General features: G+C 43.9%; 1 protein-coding gene across 2 annotated transcripts in view; it reads left to right on the top strand.

Moving 5' to 3' along the window:
* The window catches only part of LOC139156618 (cytochrome P450 2K1-like), a 32,118-nt gene extending 9,556 nt beyond the window's left edge, over positions 1–22,562 (top strand). For both annotated transcript variants that reach the window (XM_070732472.1, XM_070732471.1), the window contains 7 exons: positions 356–505; positions 8,894–9,054; positions 9,465–9,638; positions 15,576–15,720; positions 17,402–17,586; positions 21,358–21,499; positions 21,692–22,562. In XM_070732472.1, the coding sequence (XP_070588573.1) occupies positions 356–505; positions 8,894–9,054; positions 9,465–9,638; positions 15,576–15,720; positions 17,402–17,586; positions 21,358–21,499; positions 21,692–21,876 (1,142 nt within the window). In that variant the 3' untranslated portion in view covers positions 21,877–22,562. The remainder of the gene's footprint in view (positions 1–355; positions 506–8,893; positions 9,055–9,464; positions 9,639–15,575; positions 15,721–17,401; positions 17,587–21,357; positions 21,500–21,691) is intronic.
* Positions 22,563–23,096: the final 534 nt, after the last annotated feature.

Genomic DNA, 23,096 nt, shown 5'->3' with positions numbered 1-23,096 from the left:
CCTCCCTAACTGCTCCATGTGCGTCACTTCTGAAGCTGTACACTTAGTGAAAGAAGACGAACATCCCAGACAGAAGGAGTGTTCAGTCAGGGGTATATGAAAGTGGTGGTCCCTTGCTAGAACCTCTAAACAAGATTTCCCTTCATTTTTGATACTCGAACTATAGTAGGATACAATTTCAAACATATGTTTATATTTATATGTACTATCTAATACAACATGTGACAACATGAAAAAATAAATAAATTAAAATTAAAAATTAATATATATTATAATGGTGGAATTTTCCTGGCAGAATTTTCAAGTTGATCTCTCCTTTCTAATTTCTTTTATTATCTTTACCTCTCCACTTCAGGTATTGGTTTTGCTCATGGTGAGAACTGGAGACAGATGCGGCAATTTACAATTTCTGCATTACGGGATTATGGAATGGGCAAGGCGATTATTGAAGACAAAATCACTGAAGAATGCAGCATCTTGACAAAAGCATTTGAGATTTATGAAGGTGAGTTGATATTTCTTTCCTGCAGATTTACCATTGTATCTTTCAGCATCTACAGAAATCATTTCAGAAAATATGCAAAAAGGTGTTATTTATGAGGATTTAGTGTAATTTATTTAACTAAATTAGCTATTGAAGAATACAGAATAATGCACTGTTTCCAATATGAGCACTATTTCTGTACCTGCAAATGTGTTAAGAGTAAATCCCACTGAAAGAGAGTAGCCTTACTGCCAAGTAAACTTTTTAAAGGTTAATCCCCTTCTTCCCTTCCCTTAGGCTTTACATAGTTAAGAGATAGGTATTGAATTGATTAGTATCAGGTGTATTATAGAAAGAAATGAAAACTTATGTAACAACATATACTTTGTGCCAAGACTGTGTGTGTATGAGAGAGAGAGTGAGAGAGAGACAGACAGAGACAGAGAGAAAGAGGGAGAGGTAGAGAAAGAAAGAGGAGAATGGAATGGAAGAGAATGGAACAGAACAGAGCGGAACAGAACAGAATAGAATAACAGAGTTGGAGGTCTTCTAATCCAACCAGGAAACCCTACACCACTTCAGATAAATAGTTATCCAACACCTTCTTAAAAACTTCCAATGCTGGAGCATTCACAACTTCTGAAGGTAAGTTGTTCCACTAATTAATTGTTCTGTCTGTCAGGAAATTTCTCCTTAGTTCTAAGTTGCTTGTCTCCTTGATTAGTTTCTACCTAATGCTTCTTGTTCTACTCTCAGGAGGTTTGGATAATAATTTGACTCCCTCTTTTTTGTGGTAAATCCTGAGATATTGGAACACTGCTATCATGTCTCACATAGTCCTTTTTTTTTTATTAAACTAGACATACCCAGTTCTTGCAACCAGAAGAGACCCGCAGGAGTCTGCCCTCTCCCCCCTACTATTTAACATTTACATGAAGACACTGGGTGAAATCATCTGAGACCATAGGGTGAGGTATCATCAATATGCTGATCATACCTAGTTATACATCTCCACCCCAGGCCAATTCAGTGAAGTTATTGATGTGATGTGCTGTTGCCTGGAAGCTATAAGGGTCTGGATGGGAGCCAATGGGCTCAAGCTCAACTCAGACAAGACTGAATGGCTCTAGGCATTTCCTCCCAAGGACCATTCCATCTGCCCGCCATTGTTCTGGTGGGAGGGGGGGGGACTCTGACCCCCTCAGACAAGGTCTGTGTTAGATTGTTGAATAATGGAGGACCGCATTGTAGCTTTAACTCTGCTTATTGGGGTTAAGCTGGAATGTACCTCAATCTATTGTAAAAGCAAGTATACAATAACAAGAACAAAAAGCGGCTGCAAGTGGCTTGCAATCCCTTTTAAAAACTTTTTTCCTGTGTAGGCGTGGCTTTATAGTTGCTTGAATTTTGCTGGCCAAGTCTTAGCCAATTCACAGCCGGCATGCAAATGGAAAGGTATTAGCATACACAACAGTCCACAACTTGGGTGCCCCCCTGGATCCACAGCTCAGCCTTGATTACCATGTCTCGGCTGCGGCCAGGGTGACCTTTGTCCAGGTTCACCTTGTGTACCAGTTATGGCCCTATTTGGACCAGGAGGCCTTGTGCACAGTCACTCTGGCCGTCCTCACCTCCCATCTTGATTATTGCAATGCACTCTTGAAGAGTGGGCTACCCTTGAGTGTTCACAGACTGCCAATAGTCCAGAATGTAGTCGCCCCCATAAAATACCAATGTGATGCACTGGCTACCGATTAATCTACAAGTCAAGATGTAGATTATCACCTATAAAGCCCTTCATGGTATAGGACCAGACTATTTACAGGACCATCTCCTGCCAGAGACCAATAAGATCACACAGGGTTGCCTTCTCCAGGTCCCATCAACTAAGCAATGCAGGTTGGCAGGACCACGGGGGAGGGCCTTCTCTGTGGCTGCCCTGGCTCTATGGCACCAACTTCCCCCAATGTCCATACTGCTCCCATCATACTGGCCTCTAAAAAGATTGTGAAGACCTGGCTTTGCCGGCAGCCCTGGAGGTCATGAATGCTAACATCTGTCACGGCCGAATTATAATTGATTGATAAGCATGTTTGTTTTGATTAAATTGCTTAGTGGATTTTATAATGTTTTTTTTATAGTTTTTAATTTAATATTTGACTTTTTTCACTAACATATTGTATTGCAGAAGAGACGGAGTAACGACTCGGACACCAGAGCTGGATTTAAACTTGGGCCATTTTTATTATAATAAATTTGCATAATTTATTAATTAAATTAGCATGAATTAGCATAAATTTGCATAAATCAACATATTCAACTATGACCCGGAAACAGTGGACCTGCAGGGTCAAACAAACACTTCCGGGGCGGAAATGACGTAAAAGGTCAACATTCCTGGGCAACTAAGGGCGTAGTCAATGCTGGTCCAGGTGAGGGACCTCTCCCTCACCTGAGACCCTGCCATGCACTCGCATGAGGGGGGTCCCGCCGGCTCACCCCTACCCTGGGACTTCAATAGCGGGACCCAAAGACAGGTTCCCCCCAAGTGCGCAGGTAGCACCCACCATGGGCTTGGAGAGAACCTGTCAATCATCCCCAAAGATGCCCAAGGGAGAACGCGCAGTTGCTGAACCACCACCCAGATTACCGCCCCTAACCTGCCACGGAGCGGGGGTCAGATCTCTATCTTGGCCCCCCGACTCCCCCCTCTATCTGCGCCAGCTCACGCAGAGACCGCTGCAGGTCCTGTAAGAAAATGGCGTTCCCCTGTTCTGACAGGTGAACGCCATCGGCCCGGTAAAGCCACGGCCGATCTACGGTAATGAGGGGATGGGCCACTACAACCCCACCTAATTCTTTGACTGTTTTTCCCACGGCCTTATTCACCCTACGCCTGACCCGGTGTATGGCCCTAAGGGAAATGGCGTCCCTCCAAACGATCCTTGGGAGGATCTCTGACCACACCACTTGCGTGGTGGGCCATACCGTGCGAAGCCACCGCAGGTCTTCGCGCGCCTGGACGATCAACGGTAGACCGCCAAGCAGGCACAGGTCATTGCCACCGAGGTGCAAGACCAGCCATCTGGGTGCGGCTATGGGTTGCCGACCACCCAGTCCCATCTGGGCGCGACCCTGGGTAGCCGCCCGCCCAGCAGCGCCGGGTACCGCCCTGAGATGCTGAGTACCCAGCAACGTCGGTAGGAGCCCCTCCCACCGCATACCCCTCCGGCCCATCCAAACAACATTGACCCACCGTCCCAACGACAGCTGGGTCCCGATGGCGCTTCTGGCTGCTGAGCGGCCGGCCCAAAAGACCATGCTGTGGCCACACAGCAGCGCCGTCGGTTTCTGCCTGGACTGGGAACCTGGAAGAGGACACACACAGAGAGGTTACCTAGCCTAACCCTGCCCAGAATCCTCAGCGGGCCTAACATAACCCAAATATGCCGCTGACCGCCAGCGGCCGATCTCCTGAATCCGTTGGGCCGGGAGACCAGAAAGTGCCGCGCTAGTGGCGGCGCCGATACGGAACGAATGCGTTCCGTAGCCGGCGGGATCCATGCCTATCTGAGACATTGCCTTAGATACTATCGCCCAGAATTGATACCGGGTCAGGGGGGTGCCATCCTGGTGTACAAAAAGGTACCCACGCCCTGACCCCCGCAAGTCACAAAAACGCTGCAAAGCAGCCACCGGACAAACAGACTGATCGGTGGCTGCGCTAAGTTCAAGTCTAACCCCTCTGTGTAACTGATCTGTCTTGGAGTGTCTCACCAAAAGGGAGACACCCCCCTGTCTAAAGGTAAGATCAGCGAGCTGGAAAGCGCGGAGCGACAAGTCAGACAACGAGGAGGCCATCGCCTCGCTGACTCTGAGGGCCCCAAAAAACATAACACAAGTCGCTGCCCTAAAAAGACGGGCCTCGTACAGAGAGGCACACAGACTGTCAAATGTTTGATTAATCAAAGACAGCTGCAGAACCGTCAGGGCCTGACGAGTGTCAGAAGGGAACCCCTGTCGCTCCCGCACCCAGCCTTCCAGCATCCTCCGGATGCGAAAATCACTTGAAAAATCACTAAACCCCCCCGCCTTGGACAGAAAGGCGAGGCCGGCTAACCTAGACCTGATAGTCCTGACTGAAAGGCCACGCCCCTTCAGCAGGACACAGAATTCATCTAGGTGCTCAACCGGGACAGGCCAGCTATGGGGGTAACCCCTACCCTGCCTGAAATCCCCAAACTCCTTACCTGCACGCTGGTAAGCTCGTAGGGTGCCAGGAGCTACAGATAAGGCGATCGCCCTGGAGGCCTCGTCCCTCCAGCTCTCGGGAGCCCGCCCAGGCTCCACAGGTGGGCTGGAAACACCTCTGGCGACTCTCGGGCCCACGGGGCCAGGGTCCGAAACCTGGACAACTGACCACGGGACAAGGCGTCAGCCACCCCGTTATCTAGCCCCGGGACGTGCCTAGCCAAAAACAAGGCGTTCAGAGACAAGGACCTGTGCACAAAATGGCGGACAAGCCGCATTACCCTGTCACTCCTGGAGGACAGGGCATTCACAACATGGACAACCGCAAGATTGTCACACCAAAAATGCACAGTCTTGTCCCTAAACTGCTCTCCCCAGAGCTCTAAGGCCACTACCAAGGGGAAAAGCTCCAAAAAGGTCAAGTCCTTAACCAAGGAACAGGCACTCCATTCCGGAGGCCATGCCGACCAGCACCACTGGTCACCTAACACTACCCCGAAACCGCAAGTCCCTGCGGCATCAGAATACAGCTGCAGCTCCGCTTCCAAAAGAAGCTCCTGCCGCCAAAAAGACAACCCGTTAAAATGGTCCAAAAACTCCCGCCACACGCAGAGGTCAGCCTTGACCCCAGCGCATAAGCGGGTACGATGGTGGGGCAAACGTAGCCCCTTCATCGCATCATACAACCGGCGAGAAAAGGCCCTACCAGGCACCACTACCCGACAGGCGAAATTAAGGATCCCGGCCAACTCCTGGAGCTGCCGAAGAGTAACCTTCCTGCAGCCCAAGACCGCCTCAAGCTTGGCCCTAATTTTTATCAATTTGTCCAGGGGCAATCTGGAAGATTGCTCCTCTGAATCCAATTCAATACCGAGGAAGGTAATCCTGGTGGCAGGGCCTTCGGTCTTCTCGGGGGCTAAAGGCACCCCCAATTGAGCACAAAGGGCTTCGAAGTCCCGCATCAAAGCAAAGCATTGCTCCGATTGCGCAGGCCCGGCCATCAAGAAATCATCAAGGTAATGAACGACCGAACCCAGGCCACTACGCCTCCTGAGCACCCATTCCAGGAAGGTACTAAAGCTCTCAAAAAGGGAGCAGGAAACAGAACAGTCCATAGGCAATGCCCTGTCCACATAAAACCCACCTTCGAAATGGAAGCCCAGAAGCTCGAAGTCGCCTGGGTGAATGGGGAGGAGCCGGAATGCCGACTTAATGTCGCATTTACCCATAAGGGCTCCCACCCCACACTCCCTAACCATGGCCACGGCCGCATCAAAGGATGCGTACCGGACTGAACAAAGCTCGTCAGGAATGAAGTCATTCACTGACTCCCCTTTTGGAAAAGACAAATGGTGAATCAACCGAAATTCACCACTCGCCTTTTTGGGGACCACCCCCAGGGGGGACACTCTAAGATTCGAAAAGGGCGGCTCCGGGAAAGGCCCAAGGACCCTGCCCTCAGCAACCTCCTTTCGAATCTTAGCCCGCACAATGTCCTCATGTCCGACAACCGACCTGAGGTTGTCCGACATGAAAGCCTTCCTAACACCCACATAAGGGATCCTAAATCCCTCTGAGAAGCCCCTCAAGAGCAGCTCGGCTCTCGGGCGAGGGTGGTAGTCGACCAACCAACCCTCGAGCACAGACACATTAATTGGGCTGGGCCCCTTTTCCCCCAGCTGGTGGGGGAGGTTTTCCTGGACCCCCACCCTTCTTCTCCGCCCCTTTCTTGGGGCGGGGACAGACTGAAGCTGCATGGGACCCCCCACAATTCCCACAGGCATGCTTGTACTTACAAAAGGGACGAAAACACGCCCCTTTTGCAGCAAACTCATGACAAGCGGGCGAGGCCCCCTTGCCAGCCACACCAGGAGTCGCCTTGGCCGGTGAAGCCGCGCCAGGCTCCTCCTCCATGAAGTGCCCACTATCAGTACGCTCACACCCTTCCTTTCCAGACATATGCGTGGCCCGGAACCAAAGGTCCGGAACCACCATATCCCATGGCAAGTTAGGCTCTACCGCCATCCTCATACGAAAGCCCTTATCATAATGGCGCCATATGGTGCCCTTGTATTCGAAGTGGGCCCTGGCAATCAAATCTATATACTTAAACATGGCAGAGGCCATAGCCGGCTGCCTTTGAATCACCACAGACCCATAAGTAAGAAAGGCATACAGCCAGGAGCTGAAGCATTTCGTTACTTTGGTTTTCTTCGTTTTCTCCCCCGGGACAATCTCTTTCTCCTGCTTAGGAACCTCTCGGTTCAAAAGCGAAAAAAGATCCACGTATTCTCCCCGCCATATAGCCTCCTTCACCGAAGGGTGAAGGTGGCATCCTAAAGGGGTGGACGGCAACCCGCACGGGATAGCCCCCGCTTTAATGCAAGCGAACGGGTCCCATACCGAGTTGGCCGCCACACCAAAAACTCCCGCACCGTGGGGGTAGGGCAAGACGGGGAGCGGGGGCATGACAGCAGGGGCCGGAGGAACCCACCCCCCTGCCCCGGGTACCGCAGGTATCCCCGTAGGACCTGGCCCGGGCAGCGGAGCAGGGCCGGCCGCCGGCGGCCCCGAAGGAGGAACCGGCTGTGCCCAGACCTGCCCGCAGGTGCCCGTGGAGGACCCCAAAAAACTAGACCCGCTCCCAACCCCCGCCGGGGGAAAACCCGGGGTGGGGGAAGGAAGAAAGGACAGCGGTGTAGTGTGTGGTGCAGCCTCACCTGCCCTGTACGGGGTTGATGACATCCACGGGTGGCCCATTGTTGCAGGGCCCGGGAAAGCCGCCATCGGCCCTGCCGGGGCCTGTCGTCCAACCGGAGCCATCTGCCCAGCCTGGGCCGCCGCAGGATCTCTCCCCAACGCCGCAGGAACTTGATCAAGGGACCCTCCGGAGCCCGCGCCGCTTCTCCACTGCTCGAGCTCGTCGAGCCTCTCCAACACCCTGGCCCAAGACACGGCAGGAGAAAGAACAGGTTGAGGGGCAGGAGGCAACGAAACCACCCCCCCTTGCTCGGGGACCACCCCCGTAGGCACCTCCCTACTGGCCCGAGCCCGGGCAGAAGGCCTAAGGGCCCTCCTGGGCCGCGCAGCCGGCGGAGCCGTAGGGGCAGTGGCAGGCCTCTTTTTCGGAGCCATCCAACTTCTTAATTCTAGAATGCAGGGGGCAACCTAAACTACTGCCTAGGATTGAACTCCCCACTGACTGAGTGGCAAGCAAAGGTCCCCCACCACTGGGCCCTACTTAGCCAAATACTGGAAGGGGAGAAGCCCTTGACAACCCTTAGGCCCCTTCCCTTAGGCGCCACAGAGAAAGCCTCCCTCCACAGGTAGGCCTGAAAGGCCTGAACTCCGGCCTCCACCAAACCGCCCCCCACCGCGCCCTCCTCCCGGCCGGGAGGAGGTTACCAGTCCCCCTCGGGCCCGAGGGGGATCCTCTGGAAGGAAGCTCCACGAGTCCTAAGGCTTGGAGCCTCAATCAGCAGATTCGGTGAAGAGACAAAGAAAACTTTTTCGCTCCCTCGGGCGGCCACAAAATGGCGGCCGCGACACGAGGGCAACCCAAAATGGCGTCGGAGCAGCACTCAGCCGAGTGTCTGCTCATCGGCTGGGTCCGGGGCGAAAAGGCCTGCTTCCAGGCCTGCTGCCCTTAAATAGGGCCAGCAGGCCCCGCCCGGACCCGACGTCATGCCCAGCCACGTGGGCGAAGCCTTCCCGGCCGAAATCTCGCCTCGCGAGATTTCGGCCGAAAACAAGATGGCGGCCGCCATCGGAAGGGTCCAAGTCTGCCCGGCCCTTCCGCAAAAGCGCCGTGGGGCCGGTAAGTCAGCCGGCGATATTTTTATATTGTTGTAAACTGCCCTGAGTCCCAAGGGATTAGGCGGTATATAAGTCAAACAAACAAACAAACAAACAAACAAATAATGTGTAACTATTTATGTTTTTAAAAGGATGAGTTACAGAATTATTCTTCACATTACTGTCATTAAATTTTAGTTCACAAACCAGCATTCTTCTGCTATCTTCAATGCATAGTGCAATCTAGTTTCTAAAATAAATGCTATGTATAAGCAATTTTATCCTAAATCTTAAACTGTGAAGAACAGGTTTAATTCTAGGATTCTTTCACAATTCTGTTTTGCATTTATTACTCACAACCAGGAAAGCCATTCGACCCAGCAATAATTCTGAGAGCTGCAGCCGCCAATATCATAGTTTTTTTTTTACTTGGCAAGAGATTTGAATACAAAGATGCTACACTTCTAAGCCTACTGGAATTAGTTGAAGAAAATATACATCTTGCAGGAACCCCTGCTTTATTGGTAATGTAATCTTTCATATGAAGAAACACTTCATCCCTACAGTTTATTAAGGTTCAATTTGTGAGATTTGGATCCTAATTAATTAGAAAACATATATTTAGCATCCACATATTTCATAGCTGATGATAATGATGGTGATTTTGTAGACTAGGGGTATCAACTTGGTGCCTATAGGCCATAGGCTTCACATACAGGCCATGCCCACCCCCAGCTCTGCAAAGGGGTGCAAAGGGGGGAAACGTTGTGATATGTCACATGATTGCAATATGACATCGTGAGTGTGACACCTCTTTTGCAGACTATGAAACAAATGAATACAAATGCTTTGAGATGTCTACCAGAGTATATATTCATAGTATTCAGCTCTGTTAATATGCTATCTCTCTTATAATATCTCTATACCATTTCAGGTGTATAATGTGTTTCCCAAGTTGGGATTCCTTTTGGGTGCTCGTAAAATAGTACTGAATAACCGAAAAAAGTACCATGATTTCATACAAGCCACATTCCTTGAAAATATCAAAGAGTTTGATGAAAATAACCAGAGGACTTTTATTGATGCATTTCTTGTTCGGCAGAAAGAGGTAATAAAGCACTTTAAGCCAGGAATTATGGATAGTTTTATTTCTTTCACATGTTTTACAAATATTCTGGCTAGTGCCAGAATAATTGCAATTGGGGAAAATTTGGAAATGTCAGGGAAAACAATTTTCTGGAATGAAAGCAAGTTGTGAATATGTGAGTGGTCAACAGATTCACTGTTTGTGGGAACAGCATAAATATTAAAGCTACTACAATGTTTATACACCTCTAACTGGAATTTTTCCCTGTAAAAAGCAACACTGTTTTTTTTTCTAGCAGTCCAGTGAAACAGTCATGTCTTGCTTAACAACCACTTTTCTCAATGCCCAATTGTGGACATAAGTCAAAACTTATCTGTAGTACCACTTCTATTGTCTCTCATGGAGGGATAATTCTACTAGGGAGATGGTTTGATGGGCCCTTGGGAAACAATCTTTTTATCTTTATTTATAAACATTGGAATATCAATTATTGTGATATGTGTTGGGATATGTGGTGAATGTTCTTCCTATTGGTTCAGAAACTAATCAGTGCAGGAGAAGAGGGAAGCCATTCTCCCTTTTTTTAGATGTTGTAGTCTAAGGAAATCAATGGAAAAGTGAAACCTGAAGTCTTTCTTCTTCATGTTAGTTAAAATAAAACCACTCTTTATGAAAGAAAGCACTGACCTGCATTGGGAACAACTGGCAGACACTGTTGGGGGAAGTTAATCACATTTTTTCTCCAAACTCATTCTTGATTCTTCCATTGTCACCATTCACTGTAATATAATGTGCAATAGTCACTCGACATATGCACTTCTCTTCATGGCTGCAGCAAAAGAATGTCCTGATTTCATGTATTCTACCATTTCTGTGCTAATTAATCCTAATTTTAATTCCCCTGCATTGATAAATGTCAATCTACAAGGTCAAGCTGTCTTCATGTAGATGAAATTCCTTTTCCATTTTCTCTTAAATTTCAAAGCAGGAAACATTTTAACTCATTCAATAATTTTTCTTTATTTCAATTCATTCTTTACCATATGTTTCTCATTATTAGAAATCACAGTCTTCTTTAGTCCTGGCCATAAACAATTGCACCAATAAATCCTAATATCCATCAGCTTGTGGTTCAATCAAGACCTTGGTGTAATTTTTTATGGCAAGACACAAGTGTTAGGGCTCCCTGCTAATCGTAGAACACAAAATGGGCATTGATACCTAACTGATACATTCCTTCTCGTAGGATGGAGCTAACCTCCAAGAATGGAATGATCCCATCCCTTCAGTCAATAAAGACTGAGTTTAACAATTAATATATGGTCATCCCTCCCTCTGTTTCTCCTCTTCTGATGAAGGACAATGGTCAGACTCTGTGTGTAGCTCCCAAGATTACACAAGCTAATAAACCATAAACTATGCCACAAATGTCAGACTAGACTAACTTTGGGTGGGACTTGGAGGATAATTCCACCTCACGAGGTAGGTGCCAATGTCCATTCTCCATAGAGGGTGGAACTGACCACCAAGAATGGGATAAACCAAAGTCTGTCCATTGGGGGGGGGTCTAAGTCTGCCTGGCCTCTACAGAGCTAGACTCCACTTGTTGTAAAACCCTGCACCCAAATGCAGCATCTGCCGAAGCATAACTAACTGTTAATTTCATAGTGGTGGATGAACGGTGTAGGCAAGGCTTGGAAAATCGTCCCTATCGAGGCTTGTGTAGCTGTGCTGTGGGTTGAGTGCATTGTCATTCTGCAGGACTGAGGCAGGGACTGACAGACATAGGCCATGGTGATGACACTGTGCAACCAGCGCACAACTGTGGAGGAAGATGCCTTTTGTCCCAAGGACATAGGCTGGAAGGAGACGAACAATGCCTCCGACCTGCAAAAGCTGGAGGTGCACTCGAGATATATTTCCAGCACCCACCTGACATCAGGTTTCTGCCACTTCATCTCTATGGAGGGTGAGGGATTGGCACCAATGTTGGGCAATACAATGTCCTAAGCACTATGAAAGTATGAGTTTACTTTAGGGACAAATGTGGTGAAGACCCATGATATAGACAAGAGGCAAAATGGAAGGGCTGTGAATTCATAGTGGACCCAGTTATAGCCAAATCTCAAATATTTTTTGTAAGTAAGCCAAACTGGGATATGCAAATAAACCTCATTGAGAATAATTGAAGGGAGGAAGCCCCCCTTCTGTATGCCTTTCAGAATCAAATGGAGCAAGTACGTCTTGAACCGCTTGTAAATTATATTTCACTCAGGGATGGAGAGGAACTTTAGGGAGAGCCTGCAGACACAGTCTCCCTGATCCACGCATCTGTGGTAGTTTCCTCCTACCTGTTTAGTGAAGCGGACCAGCCAGTCACCAATGGAAGGATCATGAGGTGAATTATTTTGCATGACTGAAGGGGTGAGTTCCTGCACCTCAAAAGGCCCATTTGTATTGCCCTGTCAGGGGCCTGTCTCTGCCTGTTTCCATAAGTGCCCTGAGATCTGTTGAACCCTGACCCCTGATCAGGGGCATAAAGGGGTGTTTTGGGAAGGAGGAGGAGCAAAATGATGGAAGGTAGAGAATATCTTTCGCTTGTCACATCATGTGTCTCAATGACAATGGGGTTTCACACCTCCCCAATGGCTGCTGCCCATGATAAGGCACTAATGCCAAATGCCAATTACGATGAGTCTTAGTCTGTCAGTTGTAGCGCCAGTGCATCTGCCTGGCCACAATAGAAGCACCCATGAACCATGCTGCAAATAGAGCTGACTATAAGGTGGCATCGGATGTGAATTGTGCAGTGGCCACCAACTTATTAAGGCCCTGATGGCTCAGAGGACACATGCTGGTAGTTGGTCTTACAACTGTCACAGCCATTTCAAGGGGATGTGCAAGAAGAAAGAAGCAATAGTGGAAGCCCGCCCTTGTGGCCTTTCTTTGGAGGCACCTGCTCTGTCCTCCAATCCTCAGCTGCAGAAGCTCTGCAGAGTCACTGGGCAACTTGCTGGGTGTGTATAAGGCAGACCCTGGAGCATCCACAGAAGATGGTGGTAGAAACTGGACCAAGGCCAGAGCTATGCTAAATTCTTGAGCACAGCACCTGAAGCAGGGGAGACCCATTATCATTTTACGGCTTCCATAAAAATGAGTGGGGTCAGGGATCACCTCCGCCTCTGGTCTCCTCAAACAGAGGATCTCTGTAGGAGAACTCATCAGAAGCCACAGAGGACTGAGACTGGAAATTAGCTGCATTGTTGGCCTTAAATAAAGGAGATTTAAAGAAACTGATAGAAAAAAACCCTTGAGGAAGTTCGGGAAACAGCCCCTTGTCCTTGGAAGGGTCAGATTCCAACTCACCCTCCTCCAGATCAGAATAGGACCCCATTGAGCATACTCTTGGTAGCTGGAGTCAGCCTAGTCAATGGAATAGTTCATGGAGGCCAATGAGGTCAATGGCAGGAGCAGCTGGTCTGGCCAGTTCTTAAGTCTTGCAGCTATTCCCTGCCTGATAGTGATGGCTTTTGCATTTTGGACAGACACGTTCCAAGGTTGTTATAGGGCTTTAAAGGTAGATGCCTCAGACACCCAAAGACTGGGAGAGATCCCACACACAGGTCATGGTCAGCAATCTGCAGATTGTGGTTGTCTAAAAACAAGACTTCTGATGCAGCTACAGAGGCCACTTCTGCAGACTTGGAGTCCTTCTGGATTGAGGCAGCACATGGGTGAAATGCTCCAGGGGTAAGCAAGCAACTCTCTGAGGAAGGATAGCTACAGAGCAGCTCTTTAGTAGGGCAGCTGTGCAGCAGAGCAACAGGGCAGCAGGGCAGTAAATCTGGGCAGTAAAGATAAGTTGTCACTCGAGGAGGGAAGACCTGAGGCCAGACAGCATTTTATTGATAAAAGGCGAGCTGCAAAAGTGAATAGAGCTCCAATAGCACCTCACTTCGAAATCACTTGGGGCACTTCACTTCAAGGCCACAGTCACTTCGGAATCAGCTGGAGCAAAATGGCTTAGTGCATGAGCAAAAAGCTCCAATGCCAGGCAGGCAAGCTGTGAGAGCGAGAAGAAGGCCAGGAGGTATCAGGGCAAACAGGGCAGGTAAGCTGGCAGTAAGGTGCAAGTCCCTGGGCCAGCTGCTGATGGCAGGGCACCCATGTGAGTGGATAAGCTCCAGCGGTGAGGAACAGCAGTCCCTGTCACTTGTTTTGGAAAGCCAGGTTGAGCAAGACAAACAGGTCCATAGTCCAGAATGTGGTTAATGGCTTTTTATTTGACAATAAATACATATTTGAAGAACCCAGTGGCCTGGCCAGCTGGAAAACCTAGGAATGCTTAATGAATATAGAGAGCGGGCCTCAAAGAAAGGGAGTGATGAAAGCAGTGATGGGCTACCAAAATTTTTACTACCACACTGTGGGGGTGGCTTATGCATTTTGTTTCAACATCTTTCAGTGCAAATTGGGTGCTCTGGGGTTGAGCTCCAAATTTTGCTACCGGAACTGCATTCCTGACTATTCCCATAGGAGCCCATCACTGGATGAAATGCATGTGTCCTGTTCACCCAAGGACTGAGTCAGAAGAGAATGAATTGAGGGGAAGGACAATTATAAATTAATTGTCAGACTCATTCCTCATTCTTGGAGGTTAGTTCCACCCACTATGGAGAACCTGTCACTATGGGCACATTTTAGCCAGGGAGCCACAACCACAACCAAAACTCTGCTTTGCTATGTATAGGATCAATAAGAATAGAGCTGAAAGAGATCTTGGAGGTCTTCTAGTCCATCCCCCTGCTCAAGCAAGAAACCCTATGTCATTTCATTTCATGTCCAGTGCCTTCTTACAATGAAGCACCTACAACTTCTGAAGGCAAGCTGTTCCATTGGTTAATTGTTTTCACTGTCAGGATGTTTCTCCTTAATTCCAGGTTGCTTCTCTCCTTGATTAGTTGTCCTGGCCTCTGGTGCTTTGCAAAATAAGTTGACCCCCTCTTCTTTGTGGCAGCCCCTCAAATATTAGAATATTGCTATCACATCATCCCTAGTCCTTCTTCTCAGTTGCCCTCCTTTGCACTTTTTCCAAGGTATGAACATCTTTTTTGTAATGTGGTGACCAAAACAGGATGCAGTATTCCAGGTGTGGTCTTACTAAGGATTTATAAGGTGGTACTAATACTTCTCATATTTTTTATTCTATGCTTCTGTTTATATTAGTTTTTTTAGTGGCAGCTGCACATTGCTTGCACATATTTAAGTGATTGTCCTCTAGGACTCCAAGACCCCTCTCACAATTACTGTTTTTGAGCCAGGTTTTACCTAATCTGTACTTGTACCTTTAGTTTTTCCTGCTTAGGTGTAAAACCTTGCTCCACATTAAATTTCATGATGTTGGATAGGGCCCATTGTTCAAGTCTGTCCAAGTCTTTTTAGATCCTGAACTTGTCTTCTGGGGTGTTTGCTATTCCTCCCAATTTAGTGTCATCTACAAATTTGATGAATCCCCCTTCTATTCAGTCATCTAAGTCATTTATGAAGATATTGAAGAGTACTGGGCCTAAGACAGAACCGTATGGTACTGCATTGCTTACTTCCCTTCATGTAGTAGATGTAGTACCATTAAAAATTACTTGTTGAGTACAAAAATATCAACCAGTTACAAATCTATCTGGTGATGATGCTGTCTGTCCCACATTCTCTAGTTTACAAGAAGTAGGGTGTGGTCTACTATTTTGAATGCCTTGCTGAAGTCTAAGTATAATATGTCCTCATCATTTCACTGGTTTACTAATTTAGTCACTTTCTCAAACAATAAAAAATAAAATTCATTTGCCATGATCTGTTTTTAAATCCATGCTGGCCACTTGGAGGCCACTGTAATATCTGTTCATGTACATAGATTACAGAAATACATTGAATTTCCTTGATACCTTTTTTTATACTCTTCAGGAGAATAAGAAGTCAACAGATAGTTATTTCCATAATGATAATCTTAAAGCTCTTGTGGATAATTTATTTGGTGCTGGCATGGATACAACCTCAAACACATTGTGCTGGGCTGTACTCCTAATGATGAAGTATCCAGAGATTCAAAGTAAGCAGTTTTCATTTGACTGGATTTCAATAAAAATATATCATTATATATTTGGGAGAATAAGAAGAAAGAATGAGTTGCCCTTTCTATTTATACTTAAAGTAATTAAAGTGTTCACACACATACTTTCAGAAATGCCCTAGCCACAGAATATGTTGAACCTGAAATTGGTATATATGTAGCCATTTTATTTAGCTCTATATTATACTCATTTATTCCTTTTCTTTCTTTTTACTTATATAGGGTTTTTTTCCCCAGAGCTCGCCATATTCTTAAAGTTGGGAGGAGGGAATAGATAGTGACCTTTCCCATGGGAACAGAGGCTGTCCGTGCTGAGAAGACACCCAGCAATGTTGATTTTGCTTTTATTGAGGAATGTGAATTTTGTGGAATCTTTCTAAATTATAATATTATGTGGTGTAATTCTAATTTGTGTCAGATCCAAAATTACAACAGACTTTGCCAAATATGGGAGGAAGCAACTTTGTTTTCCTTTTGCCTCTCGGCCCGACGCAAGGGCATTCCAAGACAGAGAATTTTTTTAAAATAGTTGACAACTATAGTTTTACATGGTTACATAGATATGAATAAATGGTGGACAGTAGGACAAGGACGTAGGCACATTGGTGCGTTTATGCATGCCCCTTGCAGACTTCTTAGGAATGGGATGAGGCCACCAGTAGACAGTCTAAGGTTAAAGTTATGGGGATTTAGGAACGAGACCACAGTGACCACTCTGTTGTTGACGTTTTATTTTCTGCAATCGAGTTTTGAACGTTTACTATTGTGTGCTAATGTATTGTTGTGGTTGAAGCTGAAATAGTCATTGACAGGTAGGATGTTGTAGCAGTTAATTTTGAGTACTATGAGTCAGACTTCAGGCAGTGTAGTTCTAAATTGTCTAAGCCCAAAATTTCAAGCCTGGTGGCATAAGGTATTCTGTTGCGAGCAGAGTAGTGGAGGACTCTTCATGAAAAATATCTCTGGACTCACTCAATTGTATTAATGTCCGATATGCAGAGCAAGTTCGAGACAGAAGAGCTGTATTTGAGAATTGGGCTAGCAAATGTTTTCTATGTTCTAGTTAGCAGTACACTATTACCAGAGAAGAAGCTACGCTTATTAATTGTTAGATTAACAATTCTTAATGCCTTTTTGGCAATGTTGTTACAGATCATTCTAGATTAGTACACTTAGATCATTAGAGATTAATACTCCAAAGTCTTTGACAAAGTGAGATTTGTCTATGAGGTTATATCCGCATATCTTGTACTGTATTTTGTGTTCTGATTTATTTATATTTTTTTTGCCAATGTATAAGTCAGAGCATTTGTTGGTTGAGCTTTGGAGTTGCCAATTGTTTGATCATTCTGACACATAGTCTAGATTTTTTGTAAGGAAGTGGCATTGTTGGTGGTGTTGAATAGTGTTGAATAGTTTTACATCATCAGCAAAGAGAATAGCATTGCTTAAAATATAATCGCAAAAGTCATTTTTGTAAAGTATAATGAGAGTGGGTCCTAAAATGTTGCCTTGTGGGACATCGCTATTAACAGAAGTAAGTTGATAGGGTGCTCCCCATTTTGACTACTTGTTACCTGTTTGACAGGAATGCAGCTATACACTTATGCAGGGATTTGGAATGTTATGGAATTATCTTGATATGATTCTATTTTCCTAGGGAAAGTCCAAGAAGAAATTGCAAAAGAGGTTGGGGTTCGTCAGCCAAGAACAGAAGACCGATTCAAAATGCCTTATACCAATGCAGTAATTCATGAAATTCAAAGGTTTGCTGACATTGTTCCAACCAATTTGCCCCATGCAACCACCAAGGACATCACTTTCAAAGGCTTCTTCATTCCCAAGGTGATTGCTGTGAAATAATCCAATTGATAATATTGCAATCTTTCTTTGTACCTTGTAAACAATTTATGACCATAATTGAGCCCACAATTTTAATCACCAGTCATGATGGACATAAACTGCGTCACCATGTGATCACACCAATTTTATGAGGTTTTTTGTGGCATTCATTAAGCAGACATTGCAGTCATAAAATGAAGTGTCTTGGATGAGAAGCAAAATATCTTTTAGCAAAATATTGTTATTTCAAATGGCCAATAAGATAAATTAGATGGACATTTTACCAACACTTTTTCTGACCACAATCCAGTTTCTTTTATGGGGTATAAATTTTTTATTGTTTTTCACACCTTACAGAGATTCCAATTTGCATACTTCAAATTTAAATATAATACAATACAATATCAAATGCCAAATTCCTAATCAAATTAATCAAATTTTCTAATTATTTATCCAATTATTTTGGTATATATCATTCATCCTGTGCTACCTCTTTTCCAGGTGTTATCATCTAGATTTTATATAATGTTCTTCGCTTTCCTTTATATTTAAAGAGCTATAGCTATCTAAATTTCTCTTGGCTATTTGCTATTTTTCCTAACTATTCCATTGTGCTTCAATCCCTTTCTAGCATTCTTAGAAAACAGATTCCAACTTTCCTTTAAGAAAAAACACTCATTTTATCGTAACTGCCCTTAATAATAAAAAATATCCAAATTTACATCTCTTTAAAAACCCAGGAAGGAAAGAAAAAAATTAAAAAAGAAAAAAAGAAAAAAATGAAAGAAGACAGAAGAGCAGAAAAGAAAAAGAAAACCACTATTCATATCGTATCTTAATCTATACATAGGAGGAAGGGTTGTTGTTAGAAATTTTAAAATACATTTGCTACTCAATTCATTTATTTCACTTCTTTCATTATATCAGTATATCATTTCTACTTTAACAGATCAAAATAAATATAAATCATTATTATTCCATTATTTTATGCTAAAAGTATCTTCCATTAAAAAAGACCAAAGTATAAATATTCTTCTCTAATCTAGATATTTTCCACTGTCATTCTTAGTGTGAAAAACTTCCCTAATGTGTAAAGCCCGCTGCCAATCCCAATGTCCTTAATCTGTGTGTCACTGTCATATCAGTGCAATAATCTTCCCTATTCTAATTATTTTCACTTCTAAATGCAATGCCATAATCTTCCCTAATCTATATATTTCCCTAATCTATATATTATCCCTAATTCTAAATATCTTCCACTATCAAACTCTGTGATAATCTTCCCTAATCTATTGATTTTATCTCTTTGTTGTTTCAACTGTCTTTCCTTAAAATGCCTAACAAAATTAGTGCTAGTTATTAATAATCCAGTTTCTTTTAGATGGAAGTATTTCAAAAAGAATGGATTGGGGAGTACTGTAAAAGGTTTTTTATAATAATTTGTATAAAGATACAGAGGTAAAGACTATGCCATCAGTAAGGCTACAGAGCGGGTATTTTATTCACTATAATTCACAAGAGAAAATGCAGATTAGAAGAAATTTTAAAAAAATATGAATTACAGAAAGCCCCAGCAGACTCCACTATTTTATATCAAATTCAGATTTTATAACAATTATCTATGTTAACTCTGAGAGAAATAGAAACTAAATTAAATTAAGGGTCGCAGAAAAAAATTGAATTTGCTAAAAATTCAGGGAAATTGCTGCCTTATAAATTGAGAAAGCAGCGTTATCCTGGTACAGGTGTGGCATATATAAGTGGGGCTCTGTAAAATAAAAGATAAAATCCACGTTTTTGCATGATGATAAGCCAACGTATTTACTCAGCTGAACAAAATGGAGCCCCCCCCCCAAAAGAGGAAAGAACCTAGAGTATAGTGCAAGGCAGATATTTATATATTTTCTTTACTTTCATTTCATTATATAATATGCAGCTGGCATCCTTATTGCTGTGAGCCGCCCTGAGTCTGTGGAGAGGGGCGGCATACACATTTTATAAATAATAATAATAATCCTACAGATAAGATATGGAAAATAATGGTATAGAACAGTGATGGTGAATATTTTGGGCACTGAGTGACCAAATGGGAATGTGCGTGCATGTGTGTGTAGCGGAGCTCCGGAAACCCAAAGACCAGCTTGCTGGAGAACATGCGTGTACCAGCCAGCTGTTCTTTGGGTTTCTGGCACATGCACATGTGCACCAGAGCACCAAAATCCCAACTGCTGGCCAGCATGCACACACCTGTTTTTTGTGCATTTTCAAGCCATTTCCCAGGGTGTTTTCTGGGCCATCTTTAAGCTGGTTTTTTTTTAATATTCAGGCTGTTTTGTGGCCAAACACAGCCTGAAAATGGTCCCCAAACAGACTTAAAAATGACCCAGGAAACAGGCTGTTTTTTGGCTGCTTTAAGTGTCATTTTCCAGTGCCACGGTGCCCGCAAAGCAGTGCTGGGCAGCAGCTGTTGTGGTCAGGTGCTCCATCCCAATAGGAATTTCTAGGGTGGGTGCACAGCTGCACACCCCAACACACCCCTATGCAAGATTTGGCTTCTGCATGTGTACAGCAAGCAAAATGTTGTGTGAGAACACTCACGCAAGCAAGATTTCAGCAATGCGCGGAAACAAAAATATCAGGGAAAATTGCTGAAAGTTCATTCGTGCACTCGTCCTCATGCAAGAATTCACTTGCTGTGCATACACAGAAGCCAAATCTTGTGCCAAAGGGCATGTGCATGCCTGAGAAGGCCTCAGAGGGCACACTAATAGGAGGTAAGCAGGGGTGGGCTGCTGCCTGGACAGGGGGGTGACGCAGTGGGGTAGCGAAAATGGAGCTCCACCCCGAGCACCCAATTTGCATAGAAAAATGTTGAAAGAAAAAGCAGGGCATCCTGCATAAGCCATGCCCACAATGTGGTAGTAAAAATTTTGGTAGCCTTTCACTGTAGGTAAGATGAGCAGCCCTTCACTGTTGCAAAGATCAACTAGGTGGTGCCAGAAATCAGAAGAGCAGCAGAATGAGAGGGCTCTGCATGCCACCTGTGTCACATGTGCCATAGGTTCACCATTATGGGTGTAGAACATTTAATGAAGAAATGGAAGCATTTGGCATATTAACTGATTTTAAAATTAAACAACAAAAAGTCCTCCAGGATTGGGCAGCACAGAAATTGAAATAAGTAAGTAAATAAGTAAATAAGTAAATAAGTAAATAAGTAAATAAGTAAATAAGTAAATAAGTAAATAAGTAAATAAGTAAATAAGTAAATAAGTAAATAAGTAAATAAGTAAATAAGTAAATAAGTAAATAAGTAAATAAGTAAATAAGTAAATAAGTAAATAAGTAAATAAGTAAATAAGTAAATAAGTAAATAAGTAAATAAGTAAATAAGTAAATAAGTAAATAAGTAAATAAGTAAATAAATAAGTATTGACTAAAATATGAGACAAAAGGATGAAAAGATAGAGAAGAAGTTAACTATCTAGGGTTCACACTGACCAATATGATTTGCATGTTGTTTTATAAAAAACTATTCTAAGACATAGAATAATGTTTAAAAAGACTTAGAGAGGTGGGACATATTATTGTTGTTATTGGGTAGAATTTTGGTTATTAAGATGAATGTCTTATACAGGATGTTATTTTTACTTCAGACTATACTGATGTCAAATTATTTACTTTTTAAACAATTTCATAAAATGTCATTATAATATTTTCTACAACAATGGGTTAAATGGAAAACACTCTTCATTATGTAATTTCAATGTTTAGGGTATGTACATCATTCCATTGCTGACCTCTGTTCTCCATGATGAATCTCAGTGGGAGAAACCCCATGAATTCTACCCTGAGCATTTTCTTGACTCTGAAGGAAAATTTGTGAAGAGGGATGCATTCATGCCTTTCTCTGCAGGTAAAATCACTCTGTATGTGTGAAAAGCTATCCTGGAAAATATTTCAGTGCAACCGGATAGTTAGGAAGATTCTTTATTTCCTTTAAGATTAGAATTATTCCTTTGAGGTGATTATGGAAAGCCATGTAAATTAGTTTAAGAAGCCAAAAAAACCAACACCCCACCTTTTTGCCATCTATGTTTTTTTCCAGGTCAGAGAGTATGTGCTGGTGAGACCCTTGCCAAAATGGAGCTCTTCCTTTTCTTTACCAACCTCCTCCAGAGATTTACCTTCCAGCCACCTTCAGGAACATCAAAAGATGATCTGGACCTGACTCCTGCTATTGGAATAACCACCCCTCCCACGCCTTACAAGACGTGTGCTGTGTTATCTTGATCTGACAGGAACAAAACTCATAATAATCTTTTTTCCCCAACATTTAATTGGCTTTACTTTGACAGAGAGGTAAAATCTGACATCCTGATTCCATATTATATTATATTCATTTCTATCCTGTCTTTTATTACTTTTACAACTAACTCAAGGCAGTCCATATGTCCCACACATCCTACCCCCTTTTTCCCCACACATTTTTGGGTTTTGAAGAGAGACTGGCCCAAAGTAACCCCAGCAGATTTTCATAGATATGGTGGGACTAGAACTCACAGTCTCCTGGTGATTAGCCCAAAGTCACTCATCTGAAATTCATTGCTAAATGTGGCTTGAACTCACAATCTCCTTTTTAGCCTGGTATCTTAACCAGTATACCAAACTGACTCTCTATTGTTTAGGGGTCTGTTGTTGTCTAAAAGCTGAATAGCAATGATCCATAGACACATAAAATATAAATTTTGTTATGGAAAAATAGTAGGAAATCATGAAAAGCAAAGTATTTTGTGTAATTATTACTGAATTTTTCTTGGGAGCAGTTTGTTTCCTTTGGCTTTTACTTTTTTTTCTCCTTTATGTTTCTGTTTAGAAATGTTTGTCTTAATCATAATTGTAAATGTATATATTTGCTTTGTAAACCTAGTTGTCAATTCTATTATATCTCTAAAAACCAATAAAATAATATTATTAGCAGCAGCAGTCTCAGCAATTGAAGAAATATTATTATCTACATCAGAAAATCCCATGGGACCTCCAGCAACAAATCAGGGTATTTGGGGGGGGTGTTAAAAGTGTGCAGAATGAGTTATCAAGGACATCAAGGACATTCACAGAGGAAACATGAGATTTCACCAGATATATAGGAGATATGAGTAATTATTCAGTCATACAAAAACAGATACAAGTGTATAAAATAGTATTTACTTTTAGAAATAGCACAGTCAAGTTAAACAGTCCAGTCATATACATTCATATCAGTCAATATCTCTCAATACAATAATAATATTACAAGCATGTCATTGTCTGATATATCAAATACTGTACATCAAACTAACACACAGCTTACTACATCAGTCACAGTGAAACAGCAGAAAGAACAGAGAGCAGAGAGAAAGAATCATGCTTTCTGGCTCCATCTTATGGCAATTTATTCTTAAAACTATAGTACTTCTGTTGTGATTAGCTCTGGCCCAGCTCCTACCCCAAGGACTGTGGATGTGCTGCAG

The sequence above is a fragment of the Erythrolamprus reginae genome, chromosome 1 (assembly GCF_031021105.1).
Source record: "Erythrolamprus reginae isolate rEryReg1 chromosome 1, rEryReg1.hap1, whole genome shotgun sequence".
NCBI lineage: Eukaryota > Metazoa > Chordata > Lepidosauria > Squamata > Dipsadidae > Erythrolamprus > Erythrolamprus reginae.
The sequence above is the reverse complement of the archived record's forward strand: the minus strand, read 5'-3'. Positions and strand labels throughout refer to the sequence as shown.